Here is a 17,205-nt window from a genome sequence, read left to right on the forward strand (position 1 = left end):
AGATACAATTGCAGATAATTGGAACATGAAATATTCAGCAATGGCAATCCTTTCCACAGCTCCTGAACCAGCCGCCACTACGCAACCTTCTCTGTCTACATCTTTGCAGCCAAAACCTACCACAGGTATCTTGGGATCCCACTGTCTGCCTACCTTTGATTAGATCCCCTGTTTCACACTTCCACCATCTGACATTCAGATAGAGCTAGAAAACCAGAATGTGAAGATCTTAGTCTCAGGGTCAACTTTACATACACAAAGATCAGACTAACAATTCAATTAGATACTTGCCTTTATGTAAACAACAGGCTTGTGAAACAAATAAACTACTACAATACTTTGAATGTTTGTGGGCATGGTAACAGGCACATGATATAATGTAGAAGAGGAAGGCTTTCTGAGGAAAATTCCTCCTAAACTGATTCACTCAGGATGAATAGAAGTGATGCAAATAAATGAGATATGATGTGTTGCGAGAAGTGAATATTTCAAGATGAGGGCTCAGTGATCACCAACAAAATAATGAATAGAAAGAATGGGGAGACATTTTATTTAAAGGAATCATAATGCTCATCTCCCAGTATAGCCTTTATATGTCATGTTCAGCACTTACTGGGTCATTGTGGTAGGCTTAAGATGCATGAATAAATGAGACTGGAAGTCAGCAGAAGAGGATTTGAATATTGTTTTAGTTTGTTTTCTGTTGTTGTGATAAACCTAGTCTAAAGCAACTTGTGGAAGCATTAATTTATTTCAACATGCATTTGATGTGACAGCCTATACTCAAGGGAAAATTAAGTAGGAACCAAAAGCAGATCATGGGAGAAGATTGCTTACTGCTTTGCTTGCAGACTCATATCAGCTATATTCATTGTATAATCCAAGCCCGTGTGTCTACTGGCAGTGCTGGCTATAGTTGATTGGGTCTTCTACGTCAAATAGCAATCATGAAAATGTCCCATATATATTCTCACAGGTCAATCTGATGGAAGCAATTCTTCAAATCTTCTTCCCAAGTATGACTATTTGACAACCAATATTAGCTACACGTGCCAAATTTTCAAGTTGTACTTGACAATCAAAGTATACAAAGTACTCAACATTAATAATGAACCAAAAAACATCCCATGAGAATTTTAATTCCAAAAAGACTCTCCTAGTACTCAGCATAGGGAATATCTTTAGACAGTGAGTCTGCAGGAGAAATAATCTGGTCATTAGAAGGTAAGACCTAAGCTGTAGCAGAAAAGAGATTTATTGGGAAGAAGATTCAGAAAAGGATATCTGTGAGGTATGGAATTAAAAAGCTGTGTACATTACAACCTAATTGGACGCTTTGGGATGTGGTGGGACTGGAAGAGAAAAAGAGATGATGAGAATAAGATTTTACTCTGGTATCATACAAATTCTCAGTTCTTCCTATATTACTTCTTCCAAGACTGGAACCATCTCAAGATTCTTACAATCAACTTCACCATATCCAATCTTCCATATTCATCAAATATGAGCAACGGATCAGCTATGTTTAGCTCAACTGAAAGTGTCGTGCAGAACCTGGTAAGAAACTTATGCCTGGAGCTTAGGGTGTTTAAATGTCATATGACCTCCTTTATCCAATATCTGTTTTCCTTTCCCTCCTCCTTCCTTCCCCATAGCTTGGTCACTTATTCCAGAATGGCTCCTTCAATTCAAGTTGCAGACTGGATTCCCTTAGGTGAGTTTATTTTCTATTCATTTGCTATGAATTACCATTGATTATTGTTACCATTTTATTCCTTCACTTCCCTTCTAGTTCTGATTTATATTATAACTTTTCTAAAGTCTCTAAACTCCTTTCTTTCTAGGTCTAGGAAGAATGGAACAGCCACAGGTGTGGATGTCATCTGCACCTACCACCATGACTCTGCACATCCTGAGATGGACATCCAAGGGCTGTACTTAGAGGTTAATAATCTAACTCATGGAATCACCCAGATTGGCAACTACTCACTGGACAAGGATAGTCTATATATCAATGGTGAGTGTGTTCTGTGATTTGTTATAAGATATCCTCAGGCACTTATTGTATTCATATACATTCTTGTACATGCAAATCTCCCTGAGCTTCAGATGTGAGAGTACAAGTGTCCTCTTTATGCCTGATCATTTAACATTCAGTTATTCTCAATACGTGGAGTCTGAAATTTTTGTCTGAATTATCTAATAAAAAGAAAAGCTTGTATGATCACAGTTGAAAATATTTTAATACAAAGAAAGCTTGTATGATCAAGGCTGAAAATAGAAGTTTAAGTCCATATCTTATGTGCCATGGATCTTATAAAATACTCTTGTTATGAACAACAATGTTCTCTATTGTGTTTGTGACCCTCCCAAACATAGGTATTTTTAAGAGGTTTTGAATAACTGATTAAAAACAAGCCCATAACTATTCTGAAACCAACTGGTTACCCATAACAGTCATGCCATAAGAACACTAGTAAGCACATCTTACCTGGCCACTTGGTATTGTGATATACAAGGTCCAATATTAATTATTGTTACAATATTTTCCTTTTTTATTTGTTATTTTATTTATTTACATTTTAAGTGTTATTCCCTTTCCTGTTTCCCCTCCACAACCCCCTACCCCATTCCTCCTCCCCCTGCTTCTGAGGGTTCTCTCCCACCTACCCACCCACTCCTGCCTCAGCACCCCAGCATTTCCCTATACTGAGGCATCATGCCTTCACAGCACCAAGGACCTCCTCTTCCATTGATGCCAGCTAAGGTCATGTTCTGCTACATATGCAGCTGGGGCCATGTGTCCCTCCATGTGTACTCTTTAGCTGGTGGTTTAGTCCCTGGGAGCTCTGGGGTGTCTGATTGGTTGATATTGTTGTTCTTCCTATGGGGTTGCAAACCCCTTCAGCTTCTTCACAGTTTCTTGGGTCCCCTGCTCTCAGTCTGAGCGTTAGCTGCAAGCATCCGCATCTGTATTGCTCAGGATCTGGCAGAGCCTCTCAGGTGACAAGTATATCAGGCTCCTGTCAGCTAGAAGTTCTTGGCATCAGCAGTAGTGTCTGGATTTGGTAGATGTACATGGAATGGATCCCCAGGTGGAGCAGTCTCTGGATGGCCTTTGCTTCAATCTCTGCTCCACTCTTTGTCCATGTATTTCCTTAGACAGGAGCAATTCTGGATTAAAATTTTGGAGATGGGTGGGCGGTCCCATCTCTCAATTGGGGACCATGCCTAAGCTCTGGATATGTTCTCTACAGGTTCTCTCTCCCCGTTGTTGTGTATTTCAGCTAATGTTATCCCTGATGTGTCTTGGGAGATTCTTGCTTTCCTGGCACGTGGGATTTTCTGGTGAATACCCCCAGTTGCCCATCCTCCATTGCTACATACCTCTATTCAATTTCCTGACCCTCTATAATTAATTAGGTTTTTTTTTCCTCTCCCAGGAGCCTGCATATCACCTTCACCAATCAGCAGTGAATGGGTTTCCAATTTAAATCCTAATTTCTCTGTCCTATAATCCAAATTGTTTGGTTTCTTATCTTTTTCTATTACCCTCATTTTAAAAATAAGGACTAAAGACAGAGAAAGATAAATCTCCAACAAGTTTATTTCTAATCAGAGTTTTGATGATTTGAGTTTTCACTCAGTCACTGTATTTTGGAAAACACAGAATAAATGTAGGGTTTTAGCCTTCATAAAGGGCACAATTTATATATGTCATTATGTTGTCTGCTCAAAAATACCAAGCATCTAATCCCAGTATTAATCTTGGCACTACAGGCAAATAAGTTACATATGCATTTTGTCCCAATGTAAACTATAGTGAGGTACAGACTTGTTTTAGAATTTGATTATTCAAGTGGAAATGGAGTAACCACGTGCAGAAAGTACTCATAAAATATCAATTAGATGAATAGATAGAGGAAGAGTAGAAGAGAAGATGATAGGTTATATAAAATTGGAGAGTGAGGCATAACAATAGATCTTAGGGGAGCCTCTTGTTAAGAAGGTGCTCTAAAGACAGAAACTGTTGGATCTGGCTGAGATGGAAATAAATTTTTCTTCATGAGGATATTTATGTCAGATCTTAGACAAGGGTTAGATGCTGAATAAGTATATGCAAAAACAAGCATCCAAATTTGTCCCACATGTACCAAGTTATGGTGTATGGGACCATGTTCCTCTTTCCATTTATGGATGCCTTTTGTGTTATAGGTTATAATGAACATGGAGTAGAAGAACTTTATACAGGTATGTATCAATTTGCCCTATCTAGGTGTAACTCCATACATTTCTTTTCATTTCTAAAAGAAACTTCCCTAAATACAAGCCAATCTCTCGAGTGGACCAAGGACTAGTGGATGAAAATTCGTTGTTCTTGGCTTCTTCTTGGATTTCAGCCCAAGTGCTAGATTCCTGATTTTTCTTTACACCTCTTAGTTGAAGAAAAATGTTTACACAAGCTTTATCTATAGAATTATGGTGCTGAGTTCAGATAAAAACTGTAGTTTATGTCTTCTTATACAAATAATTGTATGCTAGTAGGGTATTCATAATCAATTTGAAAATCCTGATGGCTTCTTAAGTGGTTTGGTAAAAATTTTACATTCTCTTTTTCAGTTGTCAATTCTTCTATCCTTCTAACTACTCTTTTTTATTATTATTTTCTACTCATTCATCCTCAGACACTATATTTTCATCCAGCTACATATCCATCCATAGATCTACCTGTCTATCCCCCTATCCATTTCCTTGTTCATTTTCATTGATAACCCTCATTTCTTTTGTTTTTCCTTCAATTTTAATCAATTTTCATGTCTTGTATTCATCTACCAATATTTCTGTCCACATCAATATTTGCCTACTTATCCATCATTAATACTTTGCTTTATCTATCTACTAACACATGGATGTATCCACCTAACCAACCAGCCAGCTAAAAAAAATAACCACCCATCTATACACTGTCAATTTGTCCATCCATTTACAAATCTGTCTTTTTCTGTCTGTATGCCTACTTGGAATTAGTCCTATCTGTTTTTTCTTCTCCTGGGTATCTTTCTTCCCACTCATCCATTAACCTATAATCTTATCCAATCATCTATGCACCCACTCATATATACTCACCTAACCCATATGTTTAACCATTTATATATAAATCTGTCAGTTTCTCTATCCATCTATCTATATTCTATGTCCAATTATCTACTTGGTATTTGTGCTCTTCAACCTTCATTATTCTCTATATCCATTCATCCAAACATCCATCTATCCATCTATCTATCCATCCATATATTCACCCACAGCCCACAGCCATTCTCCCTCCTTTCATTCATCACACACACACACACACACACACACACACATGCCCATCTATCATCATGTTCATGTACTTACCTATTTTTCCTTAGGTCTTCTCTCCCTTCCATCACTCTTTATTTTTATTCTTGAATTTGTTTTCATTATCTATTTCTCTATCATTTTTTCACTTCCCATTTATCTAGCCAATTTGCTTAACCTCTCCTGGTATTCATTGTCACTATCTTGAATGAATTTCATTCAAAGACTTGTTCCCCCTTAGTTCAGGCTATCACTCTTTCCTTTACTCTTATCTATGTTCTATCTGAAAATGGTTTCTATGGCTAGATCACTGATGGAAGTTTCTCTAATTATGTGAAGTCTCTATTCATCTAGATAATAATCTTTCCTCAGCTCCAGTGTCACCTACCACTATCCTGCCTTCTTCATCAACATTTATGAAGGAAGAACCCACAATGGGTATGTTGGAGCTCTTTTTCATATCCTAGATGAGATTTCCATTCCATATCTTCACCTAACTTCACATGACAACTAAAAACTAGGATATAAATTTCATAGGTTCAAGTTCATTATAATAATAAAAATAAGTCAACAATTAAATCAGATGACTCCCTCTGATGGTGAAGCAGAGAGAATTCATGTGAAGAACACTCAGAAAAGATACTTAGTGTGACATGAAGTTGAGGAGCTGTTCAGGTTCTTCCCTGGATTGGTACATTGTAAGTGGTTATGCAATGGGAAAGAAGATGACTTGATGGCTGCAAGAATTCAAAATAATCACAGGAAACATATAACTGTAGTTATTTCTCTTCCTGTAGCTATAAGGCATTTGAAGACTTTCACACTCAATTTCACAATCTCCAACCTCCCATACTCAGCAGACATGAGTACTGGCTCAGCCACATTCAATTCCACTGAAAGGATCCTACAGCACCTGGTAAGATGCTCTTGCTGATAACACCAAGTTTGATAAGACCTATTGCTTCTTCCACCACCTTTTCCCTTCCTTTTCCTTTTCAGATTAGACCCTTGGTCCAGAATGAATCCCTCTATTCAGATTGCAGACTGACTTCCCTCAGGTAATTTGACTTTTTGCCCATTTCTCTGGAATGGCCATCCCTTATTGTAACTCTCTTGGCTGGTCCTCCTTCTTTGGGACATTTATCTGTGTTAGGATCTCTTTATAATATCTATATATCACTTTCTCTTCAGGCCTAAGAAGAATGGAACAGCCACTGGGGTGAATGCTATCTGCTCCTACCACCATAACCCTGAACATCCTAATCTTGACAATCAGGAGCTATATATAAAGCTGACCCAGCTGACTCAAGGAGTCTCCCAGTTGGGCAGCTACACGTTGGACCAGAATAGTCTCTATGTCAATGGTTAGTGTGGTCTGTGGTTTTCTGTGGAATGTTTTCTTTTTAAAAAAAAATATTTATTTATTTTATTATATGTAAGTACACTGTAGCTGTCTCCAGACACACCAGAAGAGGGTGTCAGATCTCATTACAGATGCTTATGAGCCACCATGTGATTGCTTGGATTTGAACTCAGGACCTTTGGAAGAGCAGTCAGTGCTCTTAACTGCTGAGCAATCTCTCCAGCCCCCTGTGGAATGTTTTCAAGTATCCTTTAACTTTCCTCTATACCTGACAAAGTTACTGCTGGTGTCTGTCTGATCTTAGTGTATACACGTCCTTGGTATTTCTTCAAAGAATTGAAATGCACATACAAATACTTACGTAGCAACCAGGTCAAAGGAGTTTTAATTCAAAAGACAACAAAAATATTCAGACCAGCTTCTCTCGGAAGGGGAATAGCTAGGAGCACATAGGGCCTAAGATCAGTGGAGCAACTGGGACAGAAGTCTTCCTGCCTACATTGGCACCAGGGAACTGGGAGACTCTACAGCCATCTGTACACAGCCCATCAGAAGAGAGTGATCTTCCAGCAGTGCTTTCACTTCTGAGTTCAGAGGAATAAGGTCACAGACTTACTGGCCCACAGGAGGAACAAACTCCAGCCAGAGACAACAATACCAACTAGCACTAGAGATAACCAGATGGCTAAAGACAAGCACAAGAACCCTACCAACAGAAACCAAGGCCTCATGGCAATATCAGAACCCAGTTCTTCCACCACAGCAATTTCCAGATAGCCCAACACACTGGAAAAGCAAGAGTTGGATTTAAAATCATATCTCATGATGATGATAGAGGGCTTCAAGAAAGACTTAACTAGCTCCCTTAAAAAAAAAAAAACGGGAGAATGCCATAGTTGTCTCTGCAGGGGCCCTGGCAGAGCCTTACAAATACAGAGGCAGATGCTAGCAACAAACTATTAAACTATTAGATGGGGCATGGGTTCCCAATGGAGGGACTGGAGGATAGTCCTGAGGAGCTAAAGGGGTTTACAACCCCGGGAAGAACAATGATTTTGGCCACCCAGACACCCCAAGACAGCCAGGGACTGAACCATCAACCAAGGGATACACATGGTTCCAGCTAAAACTGTGGCAGAGGAAGGCCTTGTTGGGCATCAGTGGGAGGAGTGGTCTTTGGTCAGGTAAAGGCTCAATAGAGGCCCCAACAGAGGGAAACTAAGGGGGGAGGTGGGAGTGTGTCAGGTGGAGGGGCATATACATGAAGGCAGGGGGTGAGAGGATGTATTGGGGGGTCTTTGGGGAGGGAGCAAATCGGGAAAAGTTTTACCATTGGCAATGGAAATGAAGATGATATTCAATAAAAAAAAAAAGAAAAGAAAAGAAAAAATACAGACAAACATTGGTCTACAGCCCTTAAAGAGGAAACACAAAAATCCCTTAAAGAAATACAGGAGATCATGGATCAACAGGCAGAAGTCCTTAAAGAAGAAACAAAAAAATCCCTTAAAGAATTATAGGAGAGCACAAACAATCAAGCGAAGGAAGTGAACAAAACCAGCCAGGTCTAAAAGTGGAAGTAGAAACAGTAAAGAAATCACAAAGTGAGACATCTCTGGAGATAGAAAACCTTGGAAGGAATTCAGGAGTCATAGAAGCAAGCAAGCATCAACAACAGAATACAAGAGATAGAAGAATGAAAGTGAAAAGTGGAATTCTAAAAGTGGAAATAGAAACAATAAAGAAATCACAAAGTGAGACGTCTCTGGAGATAGAAAACCTTGGAAGGAATTTAGGAGTCATAGATGCAAGCAAGCATCAACAACAGAATACAAGAGATAGAAGAATGAACCTCAGGTGCTGAAGACACCATAGAAAACATTGACTCAACAGTCAAAGAAAATGCAAAATGCATAAAGCCCAAAGCATCCATGAACTCCAGGACACAGTGAGAAGACCAAACCTAAGGATGATAGGTATAGACTAGAGTGAAGATTTACATCTTAAAGGCCCAGTAAATATCTTCAACAAAATTTTAGAAGAAAACTTCCCTAACTTTGACTAAGAGATGCCCATGAACATACAAAAAGCCTTCAGGACTCTAAACAGACTGGACCAGAACAGAAACTCCACTCAGCACATAATAATCAAAACACCAAATTCACTAAACAAAGAATATTAAAAGCAGTAAGGCCAAGTAACATATAAAGGTAGACCTATCAGAATTACACCAGACTTCTCACCAGCGATGAAGAAAGCTAGAAGATCCTGGGCAGATCTCATACAGACCCTAAGAGAACACAAATGCCAGCCCAGGCTACTATACCCAGCAAAACTCTCAATCATCATAGATGGAGAAACCAAGATATTCCATGATAAATCCAAATTTATACAATACCTGTCCACAAATCCAGTCCTACAAAGGCTAATAGATAGAGAATGCCAACACAAGGAGGGAAACTACACCCTAGAAAAAGCAAGAAAGTAATCTTCTTCCAAGAAACCCAAAAGAAGGCAACCACACAAACATATAAACAACATCAAAAATAACAGGACGCAACAATCCCTATTCTTTAATATCTTTTAACAATAATGGACTTAACTCCCCAATAAAAAGACATAGACTAACAAATATTTCTCATGTAAATCTTCAGTTTTATCTGAAAATGTTTGTAATTCCCCTTTTAATTAATTTAATAATTAATTTAATTTAGCAGTGTTTTTAGGTCTACCATTTTCAATATAATCCTTTTTATCACAAATGTTTCTAATTCCACCTTCAATTAATTTAGAAAAAAATTTTATGTCTACCATTTTACATGTAAAATTTTCCAGGAAATAGTCAAATTTGGCATCTTTTACTATAAATTTCTTGAATTTTACCAGAAATTTTTTCCATGTAAATCTTCAATTTTATCTGAAAATGTTTATAATTCCACCATCAATCAACTTAGAATTATCTTTATGCTAAACACTTTATCTCTATAATTTCCTTGATAATCTTTAATCTTAATTTTAACATGTTTTTCTATATATTTCTTCAATTTTATCAGAAATATTTTCCATATAATCTTCAAGTTTATCAGAAAATGTTTATAATTCTACCTTCAATCAACTTAGGAAAACTTCTATGCCTACCATTCTTAAATCTAAATAAAATTTTCCAGGATAATCTTCAATTCTAACATATTTAAAAATTTTAACATCTAAAATTTTTCTACAATTTTATCAGAAATATTTTCCATGTAAATCTTCAATTCTATCATAAAATGTTTCCATTTCATACTTTACTTAATTTAGCACTGTTTTACATATACCACTTTACTCTTTAATTTTCCCTGAAAATTGTCAATTTTAACTTGTTTTTCTATGTATCGCTTTTATTTTATCTGAAATATTTTCCATGTAAATTTTTAATTTTTTTATTCCATATATTTTTTATTTACATTTCAAATGATTTCCCCTTTCCTGGATCCTCACTCCCTGAAAGTCCCATAAGCCCTCTTCCCTTCCCTTGTTCCCCCATCTACCCCTTCCCACTTCCCTGTTCAGGTATTGCCCTATACTGCTGCACTGAGCCTTTCCAGAACCAGGGGCCACTCCTCCATTCTTCTTGGACATAATTTGATGTGTGGATTATGACTTGGGTAATCCAAGTTTCTAGGCTAATATCCGCTTATCAGTGAGTGCATACCATGACTGATCTTTTGAGACTGGGTTACCTCACATAGTATGATATTCTCCAATTCCATCCATTTGTCTAAGAATTTCATGCATTCATTGTTTCTAATGGCTGAATAGTATTCCATTGTGTATATATACCACATTTTTTTTTTTGTATCCATTCCTCCGTTGAGGAACACCTGGGTACCTTCCAGCTTCTGGGTATTATAAAGTAAATCCTTAATTTTATCATAAAGTGTTTTTACTTCCCTTTTAAATATAAAAAAGAAAAAACAAAACAAAAAACAAACAAACAAAAAATATTCAGGCCAGATAAACTTCAAGAAAGCAGTAAGCTGAAGTGAGATTTGATCAAGAGCCTTGAGTCACTATCTCAAGGTTCCTTTCTGCAGGTCCTTGAGGAAGATTAATTGTTTGCTAGGGGTGGCTTGCAGCTGGCTTCCTATTTTGATTGTTGTAAGACATATAAACCTATGCTGACTGTTCCTGTACTTTCTAATGAAATTTATTTCAATCATGTTTATGGACATTCAAGTATAGTCATAAGTTAGTAAAAAGAACATTTCCCCTCAAAGTACACCCATACATCTAAACACAGTTTGGGCTGGATTGGTACACCACCTCTAGTTCACAGATATGTTTCCCCACAAATGTTAATTAACAGGTGGTGGCTTGTAAGCAAGTAAGAAATTGTGATGGTTGAGTCAGGAAAAGTGTATGTTTGTAAACTGACATAGGTGGGGTCCCTGGTATCTAAGCTATTCTTACAATGCCTCACCAATACCTCTCCTCCCTATCTTCCAGGTTATACTCACCAGACTACAGAAACTACCTCTAGTGGTGAGTGGTCCAATACCAAACCTCCCTTCACAACATTCAGGGGAAAATAACAACAGTCTCTGTCCATATCTCCAACCATTCAGGAGGGAAGGAACTAGAAACATAAGCTGGGCTATCACTGTGATAAAACAAGCTGTGAATTAAATCTACTTTATTGAAAGGAATCAGAGAAATCATCAATAAATGCCAATGATGTAGCTAGAGATTATTTATGCACTTTTAGTCCTTAATATTTAGAAAGATGGGATAGGAAGATTATCCCAATAGGGATAATAGGTTTGAACCAATAGCTTTGAGGTCATCTTGAGACACAGAAAGATGAGATATTGCAATATGTTGTTTCCATGGGTGGATAGAAAGTAAGTGTACAGTTCAAATACTTTATGAAGAATGGCAGGCCTCTACCTTAAGAACTAAGAAAACAGTCATCAAGAGGGAGTGGTTGTCCTGAACCTGCATTGCAGTGAATATTTCATGACCTTATTCTAATTCATTATCTCTATAAAACACAGTTAGCCAATATGTTGGTTGTAAAATAATGGTCTCTCTGATGGACTAAGGAGCTACCATCAACAGTTACTGGTTTTCTGAACCTGCATTTGCAATGAATATTTCATAAACTTATTTTATTTCCTTCTCTCTATAAAACAAAGTTACCTTATATCTTGGTTGTAGAATAATATCCCTCCATAAGCTGTCATAAGGAGGGAAAATAAATTGCAAGAAATTTATTGACAAAACTAATGTTATCAATTTTAATCCATTTGCTTTTTACCCCTGCCTTGGTGAGATTTAAGTGAAAAATGTCATTGTATGCACTAAAATGATCTCAGTGATTGTTTGGTATATGTATAACTTGTGAAAAGACTTATCACAATCAAGTTAGTTAGCATACACATCCCTGAAAATAGTTACTAAAAAGAAGAGACAGAAACAAAAATGACAGGGAGAACATTTAAAATCCACTGCCAGAACTGGGCCCAGTGACTAATACTTATACTCCAAGTACTCAGGAGCCTGAAGCAGGGAGATTGGCATTAGTACAGGACCAGGTTGTGCTACATAGTATGCTACAGCCCATACTAGAAGACAGTGTGAAACTTTCTCTCAATAAAACCAAACCAAGCATCCTCTATCAAAAAGCTTAAGCATATATTGATAAGAAAGGGGAAAGAGAAATTGGGATGGAGGGAGATAAGAAACTACGAATAAATATGATCATCCATATTTATGCATTATAGAAATGCCTGACTGAAACCATTCTCATTGTATACTTTATATATACTAAAATATCAGTTATATATACATATTAACTATAGACATCATTCTTCACAATTGTCTTCAGAACTTTACCGTATATATTTTGTATATCTAATGTCTTTATAAATGTAATTTTAGGTGGTTCATGGAAATAGAATGTTTCCATGTAGAACTAGAATGTTCTACATAGTACATGTTTCTATTCATTTCTGCATTGGGCAATATTTAATGACACTAAACATATCTAGCTCCCTAGTTATTATTTTTAGGGTAAAAATAAAAATACTTTAAAATCTTTCCCTTTTCTGAAGTTTATAGTTTAATGTCATTATCTACAGTCACCCTCAGTGTAGCAATGCCAAAATTTCTTGTACCCACATAGCTGAAACTAAAGACTATTATCAACCTTTCTCTAGCCTCTGCCCTTGCCCAAACTTCTAGTCATACCTTGTCTGCATCCTCTTCCCTCGTCCAAGCGTCTAGTCATCCCATCTATTTCCAACTTCTGTTAAATCTCATCTAGCCTGCAACTATTTGTGAGAAGTGTCCTTAAGTTGGCACAAATGAAAAATCATTCTCTTTCTGTAGCATTATCCATCCATCAATTGATGAACACTTTAATTGAGAAACCATGCTTTTCATCATCAGCTCCCATCTTAAACACACACACACACACACACACACACACATACACACACACACAGAGAGAGAGAGAGAGAGAGAGAGACAGAGACAGAGAGACAGAGACAGAGAGACAGAGACAGAGTCAGAGAGACATAGATAGAGACAGAGAGACATAGACAGAGAGACAGAGACAGAGAAAGAGAAAGATTCATTGTCTTTGTTTGATTTTTTTCCTAATCAGAATTGTTTTGGAAATTGTATGTAATAATTTTATGAAATAATTATCCCACTTACAAGTGAGATTATATGGTATGTGTATTTTTTGCTAATTTATTTCACATGATATAATTGTCTCCAAGATGATTCATGATAAATTTTAATTCAACATCCAAGGTCTACACACACTCTTTATGGGGAAAGGAACATTGACTCTTCCATATGGAGATGTCTTTTGTTAATAGGTCTCACTTGAGCAGCAGTGTGTTGTAGGAGCTTAGAGGAATGGTAAGACAAAAAGGGATTCCTCAAAGAGAATCTGATATGATAGAAATATACTTAGTACTGTGGCAAGACATTGAACAAGATGGGTGTATATACTTTAATCAATATCCACTGCATTGGGTTTCCGAAGCATAAAGAGGGTTTTCTGGGCAAAGAAATTAGAAGCACATTCCAGAAAATAGAACCTGTGTAAGCAAAAACAGAAATGTCAGAGTGATATGAACCTTTGTAAAAGTCCAATTCCCCCCTACTTTGAAGTAATGTTGCATTTGTGAGCTCTCTTGATTCTTAGCGTGCATGCCTACTTTAGGTTTATTCTTATAACAAGCAGAGGTTTTCTAGAAAACTCCAGTCCTGTACAAAGAACTAAAGGTCTTTCTTTCTCTGTTACTGTAGGCTATGTGTCCCTGAATGTAACCATACAGGGCAAGTACCAGCTAAACTTCTGCATCATCAACTGGAACCTTAACAACACAGACCCAGCATCTTCAGAATATATCACCCTAGAGAGGGACATCGAAGATAAGGTGAAATTGATTTCTAATCTCCCATCTCTCCATTCCCCAAGTACCTCTATCATTACTCCATCTGACTTAGAACCACCAAGTAATCATTTCAACTTTTTGACTTTGCTCATGTGTTCCATCTTCTCTAGTGTTTTCAAAGATGCAGTGTAGGCATGTGGCCTGTTTACCAGGCACACAAACTGAGACTCACAGAGGAGCACCAGGAGGGCTGCTGAGATGACTCAGAGGGTAAAATACTTGTTGGGCAAATCTAATGTCCAAAGATTGATCCCTAGAACACATCTAAGGGTGGAAGGAAAGAAGTCCATAAAGTTGGACTCTGACCTCCAGATATGCACCACAGCATGACTGAAACCTACATCATACATTAAAAAAAATAATAAAAATAAGAATTTTAAATGGGTCTTATATTAGCTTTCTATGTTTTGAAAAAATGCCTAAATAAATCATGTATCAAAGGAAGGTTTTGTTTCGATTGAGTCCTGGGCTCAGCCATCTCTATTACTCTGTGCCTGAAGTGAGGTGTGAGACATGAGATTTGAAACATGACAATGGCTGGAGTGAGTATAAGGCAGAGCTACTCCCACGTGAAGAATCTGTTACAAGATCCTGTCCTTCAATAGCACACTCCCAATGAATTATCTCCTCCAAGAAGACATCTTCCTTTACAGTTTCCATGACTTCCCAATAGTTCATTTAATTATAACCCTCTCAATGGATCAGTCAATCAAAAGGTCCAATCATTATTATCTGATCAAATCCTGTAAACTTGACATTGCTGCAGTAGAGATTGGGCCTTCAACACATGGAGCATCCCTCAAAGGATATTTCAAATACAAACTATACCAGTTGCATGGTATCTGGAGGGGTACAATAGGTTAAGGCAGAGTAAATATTTGAATTATGTATGTCCCCAGCCTCATACACATCAAGTTGTTTATGGTGATCTCTTCACCCACATGGTACTTCTCTCTAACCAATCTGCTTTATCTTACCTTCTAGGTCACCACACTCTACACAGGCAGTGAGCTAAAAGAAGTATTCCAGTCTTGCCTGGTCACCAACATGACGTAAGTTCTAAAGGTTGGAAACTGACTGATCAGCCTCCATAAATTTAATAATAATAGGATAGATCTCGGGAAACACTTTTTGCCGCAGAAGTCAAAGTAAACATAACTATATTTATCCCAGACAAATCTCCCTATTGAACATTGTCACACATGATCATCTCATTTAATTCTCTCATAGGTCTCCATTAGTTAGATACAATAGTAATTTATCAGAATCTGAACCACAAATAAATTAATTTCCAAAGTACTACCAACATGAGATTTAAACCCTGGTCTAAGGGAAGGAACAAAGATGTCTGTGCTTGAGAAGTGTTGGTTCACCCAACAGGACTTGCAATGCTTCTAAAGTTCAGTGACTCTGGTATTCCTTTATTTGTATGTGTGTAGTGTATGTGAGTGTTGTATTCACTAATGTACAGATGCACAAGCATGGGAAAAAGCCAGCAAAGATCAGATATCATACTATATCACTCTCTACCTTATTACCTTGAGCCAGGGCATCTCACAGAACCTGAGGTTAGGCTTGCAGCCTCAAAGACACAGAGATCTTCCTGTTTGACCTGGATAATGCTGGAGTTATAGGACTGTGCAGAGCATGCCTAGACTTTTTATATGGTCCCGAACTCAGGTTCTCATGCTTATGACATAAGTTTTCCTATGCAGTGAATCATCTCTGTATCCCACCTCTAAAATTTAACATGGAAATAATTATAAAAATATATTCCACCAGAGAGATAGAAGGGATGTTTAAAGAATCTTAATACATATCAAGTGTTTAAGATAAATTGTTATTGCTATTGTAATTGTTTCAGCTTATTTTGTAGAAAATGTATTTCCTAGAAAAACAGTACCTAGAGTTTTTGAGTATTCTGGATAACCCAACTCAGGTTCTTATGCTTATGACATAAGTTTTCCTATGCAGTGAATCATCTCTGCATCCCACCTCTAAAATTTAACATGGAAATAATTATAAAAATACATTCCACTAGAGAGATAGAAGGGATGTTTAAAGAATCTTAATACATATCAAGTGTTTAAGATAAATTGTTATTGCTATTGTAATTGTTTCAGCTTATTTTGTAGAAAATGTATTTCCTAGAAAAACAGTACCTAGAGTTTTTGAGTATTCTGGATAACCCAATCCCTATTCATAGATCTTTGAGTCTTTAAAAGTAGCAGCTTGAAGCACTGCTAGTTTTCATTGCTGTCTGAATTCTTGTGGTCTCTGTTCCTAGGTCAGGCTCCACAGTGGTCACTATTGAGGCATTGTTTTCCTCTTATCTGGACCCCAACCTTGTGAAGCAAGTCTTCTTGAATAAGACACTGAATGCGTCCTCCCACTGGCTGGGTGCCACCTACCAGTTGACAGATCTGCGTGTGATAGGTACAAATGGTGGTGCTAGTTTCATAAGTGGAAGCAATATGGTCAATTGGGTGAAAGCAAAGGGCTGTTGAGTATTAATGAAATACAAGTATAAAGGAGGCTTTCTGGAGTTCATGTTAATGGTTCCTGCTTATGATTCATCCAATGGAAGGAAGAAGGGAATATGAGGCAAATACACCTAAGCATTATTTTATTTTGTAGATAAACTTTGTGTGTATGTGGTATACATGGTGTGGATGGAGAAGTTGGTATCTTTCTATATCATGCTCCACATTAGTTTTTGAGACTTTATCTGAAGCTCACAATCCAAACATACAAGCTAGTCAATAAGATTTAACAATTTTACTGTATCCTTCTCTCCAGTGTTAGGATTACAGTGCATGCTACACCTTGCTTAATTAATATGGTTTTTAATTAATGTTTTGAAAATGTCATTCATATAATATATTTTGATCATATTCACCCCTACTATACCCTCATCTCCTTACATACCCACCCTCATCTTTTACCCCTCCCAAGATAATATTGTCATTAATTTTTCATAATCCACCAAGACTAACTTGTGATGCTCATATAGGCACTGATGTGGAGCCACCCACAGGAATATGGGTA

The 17,205-nt window shown here is 37.2% G+C and overlaps 1 protein-coding gene across 1 annotated transcript in view; it reads left to right on the forward strand.

Moving 5' to 3' along the window:
• The window catches only part of Muc16 (mucin 16, cell surface associated), a 243,453-nt gene that overhangs the window by 203,596 nt on the left and 22,652 nt on the right, over window positions 1-17,205 (forward strand). Inside the window, exons 83-95 of the mRNA XM_052189402.1 lie at window positions 60-125; window positions 1,439-1,557; window positions 1,656-1,714; window positions 1,845-2,017; window positions 4,216-4,251; window positions 5,695-5,778; window positions 6,138-6,256; window positions 6,340-6,398; window positions 6,532-6,704; window positions 11,192-11,227; window positions 14,009-14,139; window positions 15,142-15,209; window positions 16,445-16,593. Of these exons, the coding sequence (XP_052045362.1) occupies window positions 60-125; window positions 1,439-1,557; window positions 1,656-1,714; window positions 1,845-2,017; window positions 4,216-4,251; window positions 5,695-5,778; window positions 6,138-6,256; window positions 6,340-6,398; window positions 6,532-6,704; window positions 11,192-11,227; window positions 14,009-14,139; window positions 15,142-15,209; window positions 16,445-16,593 (1,272 nt within the window). The remainder of the gene's footprint in view (window positions 1-59; window positions 126-1,438; window positions 1,558-1,655; window positions 1,715-1,844; window positions 2,018-4,215; window positions 4,252-5,694; window positions 5,779-6,137; window positions 6,257-6,339; window positions 6,399-6,531; window positions 6,705-11,191; window positions 11,228-14,008; window positions 14,140-15,141; window positions 15,210-16,444; window positions 16,594-17,205) is intronic.

This window comes from Apodemus sylvaticus, chromosome 7, assembly GCF_947179515.1.
Source record: "Apodemus sylvaticus chromosome 7, mApoSyl1.1, whole genome shotgun sequence".
In the NCBI taxonomy this organism is placed as follows: domain Eukaryota; kingdom Metazoa; phylum Chordata; class Mammalia; order Rodentia; family Muridae; genus Apodemus; species Apodemus sylvaticus.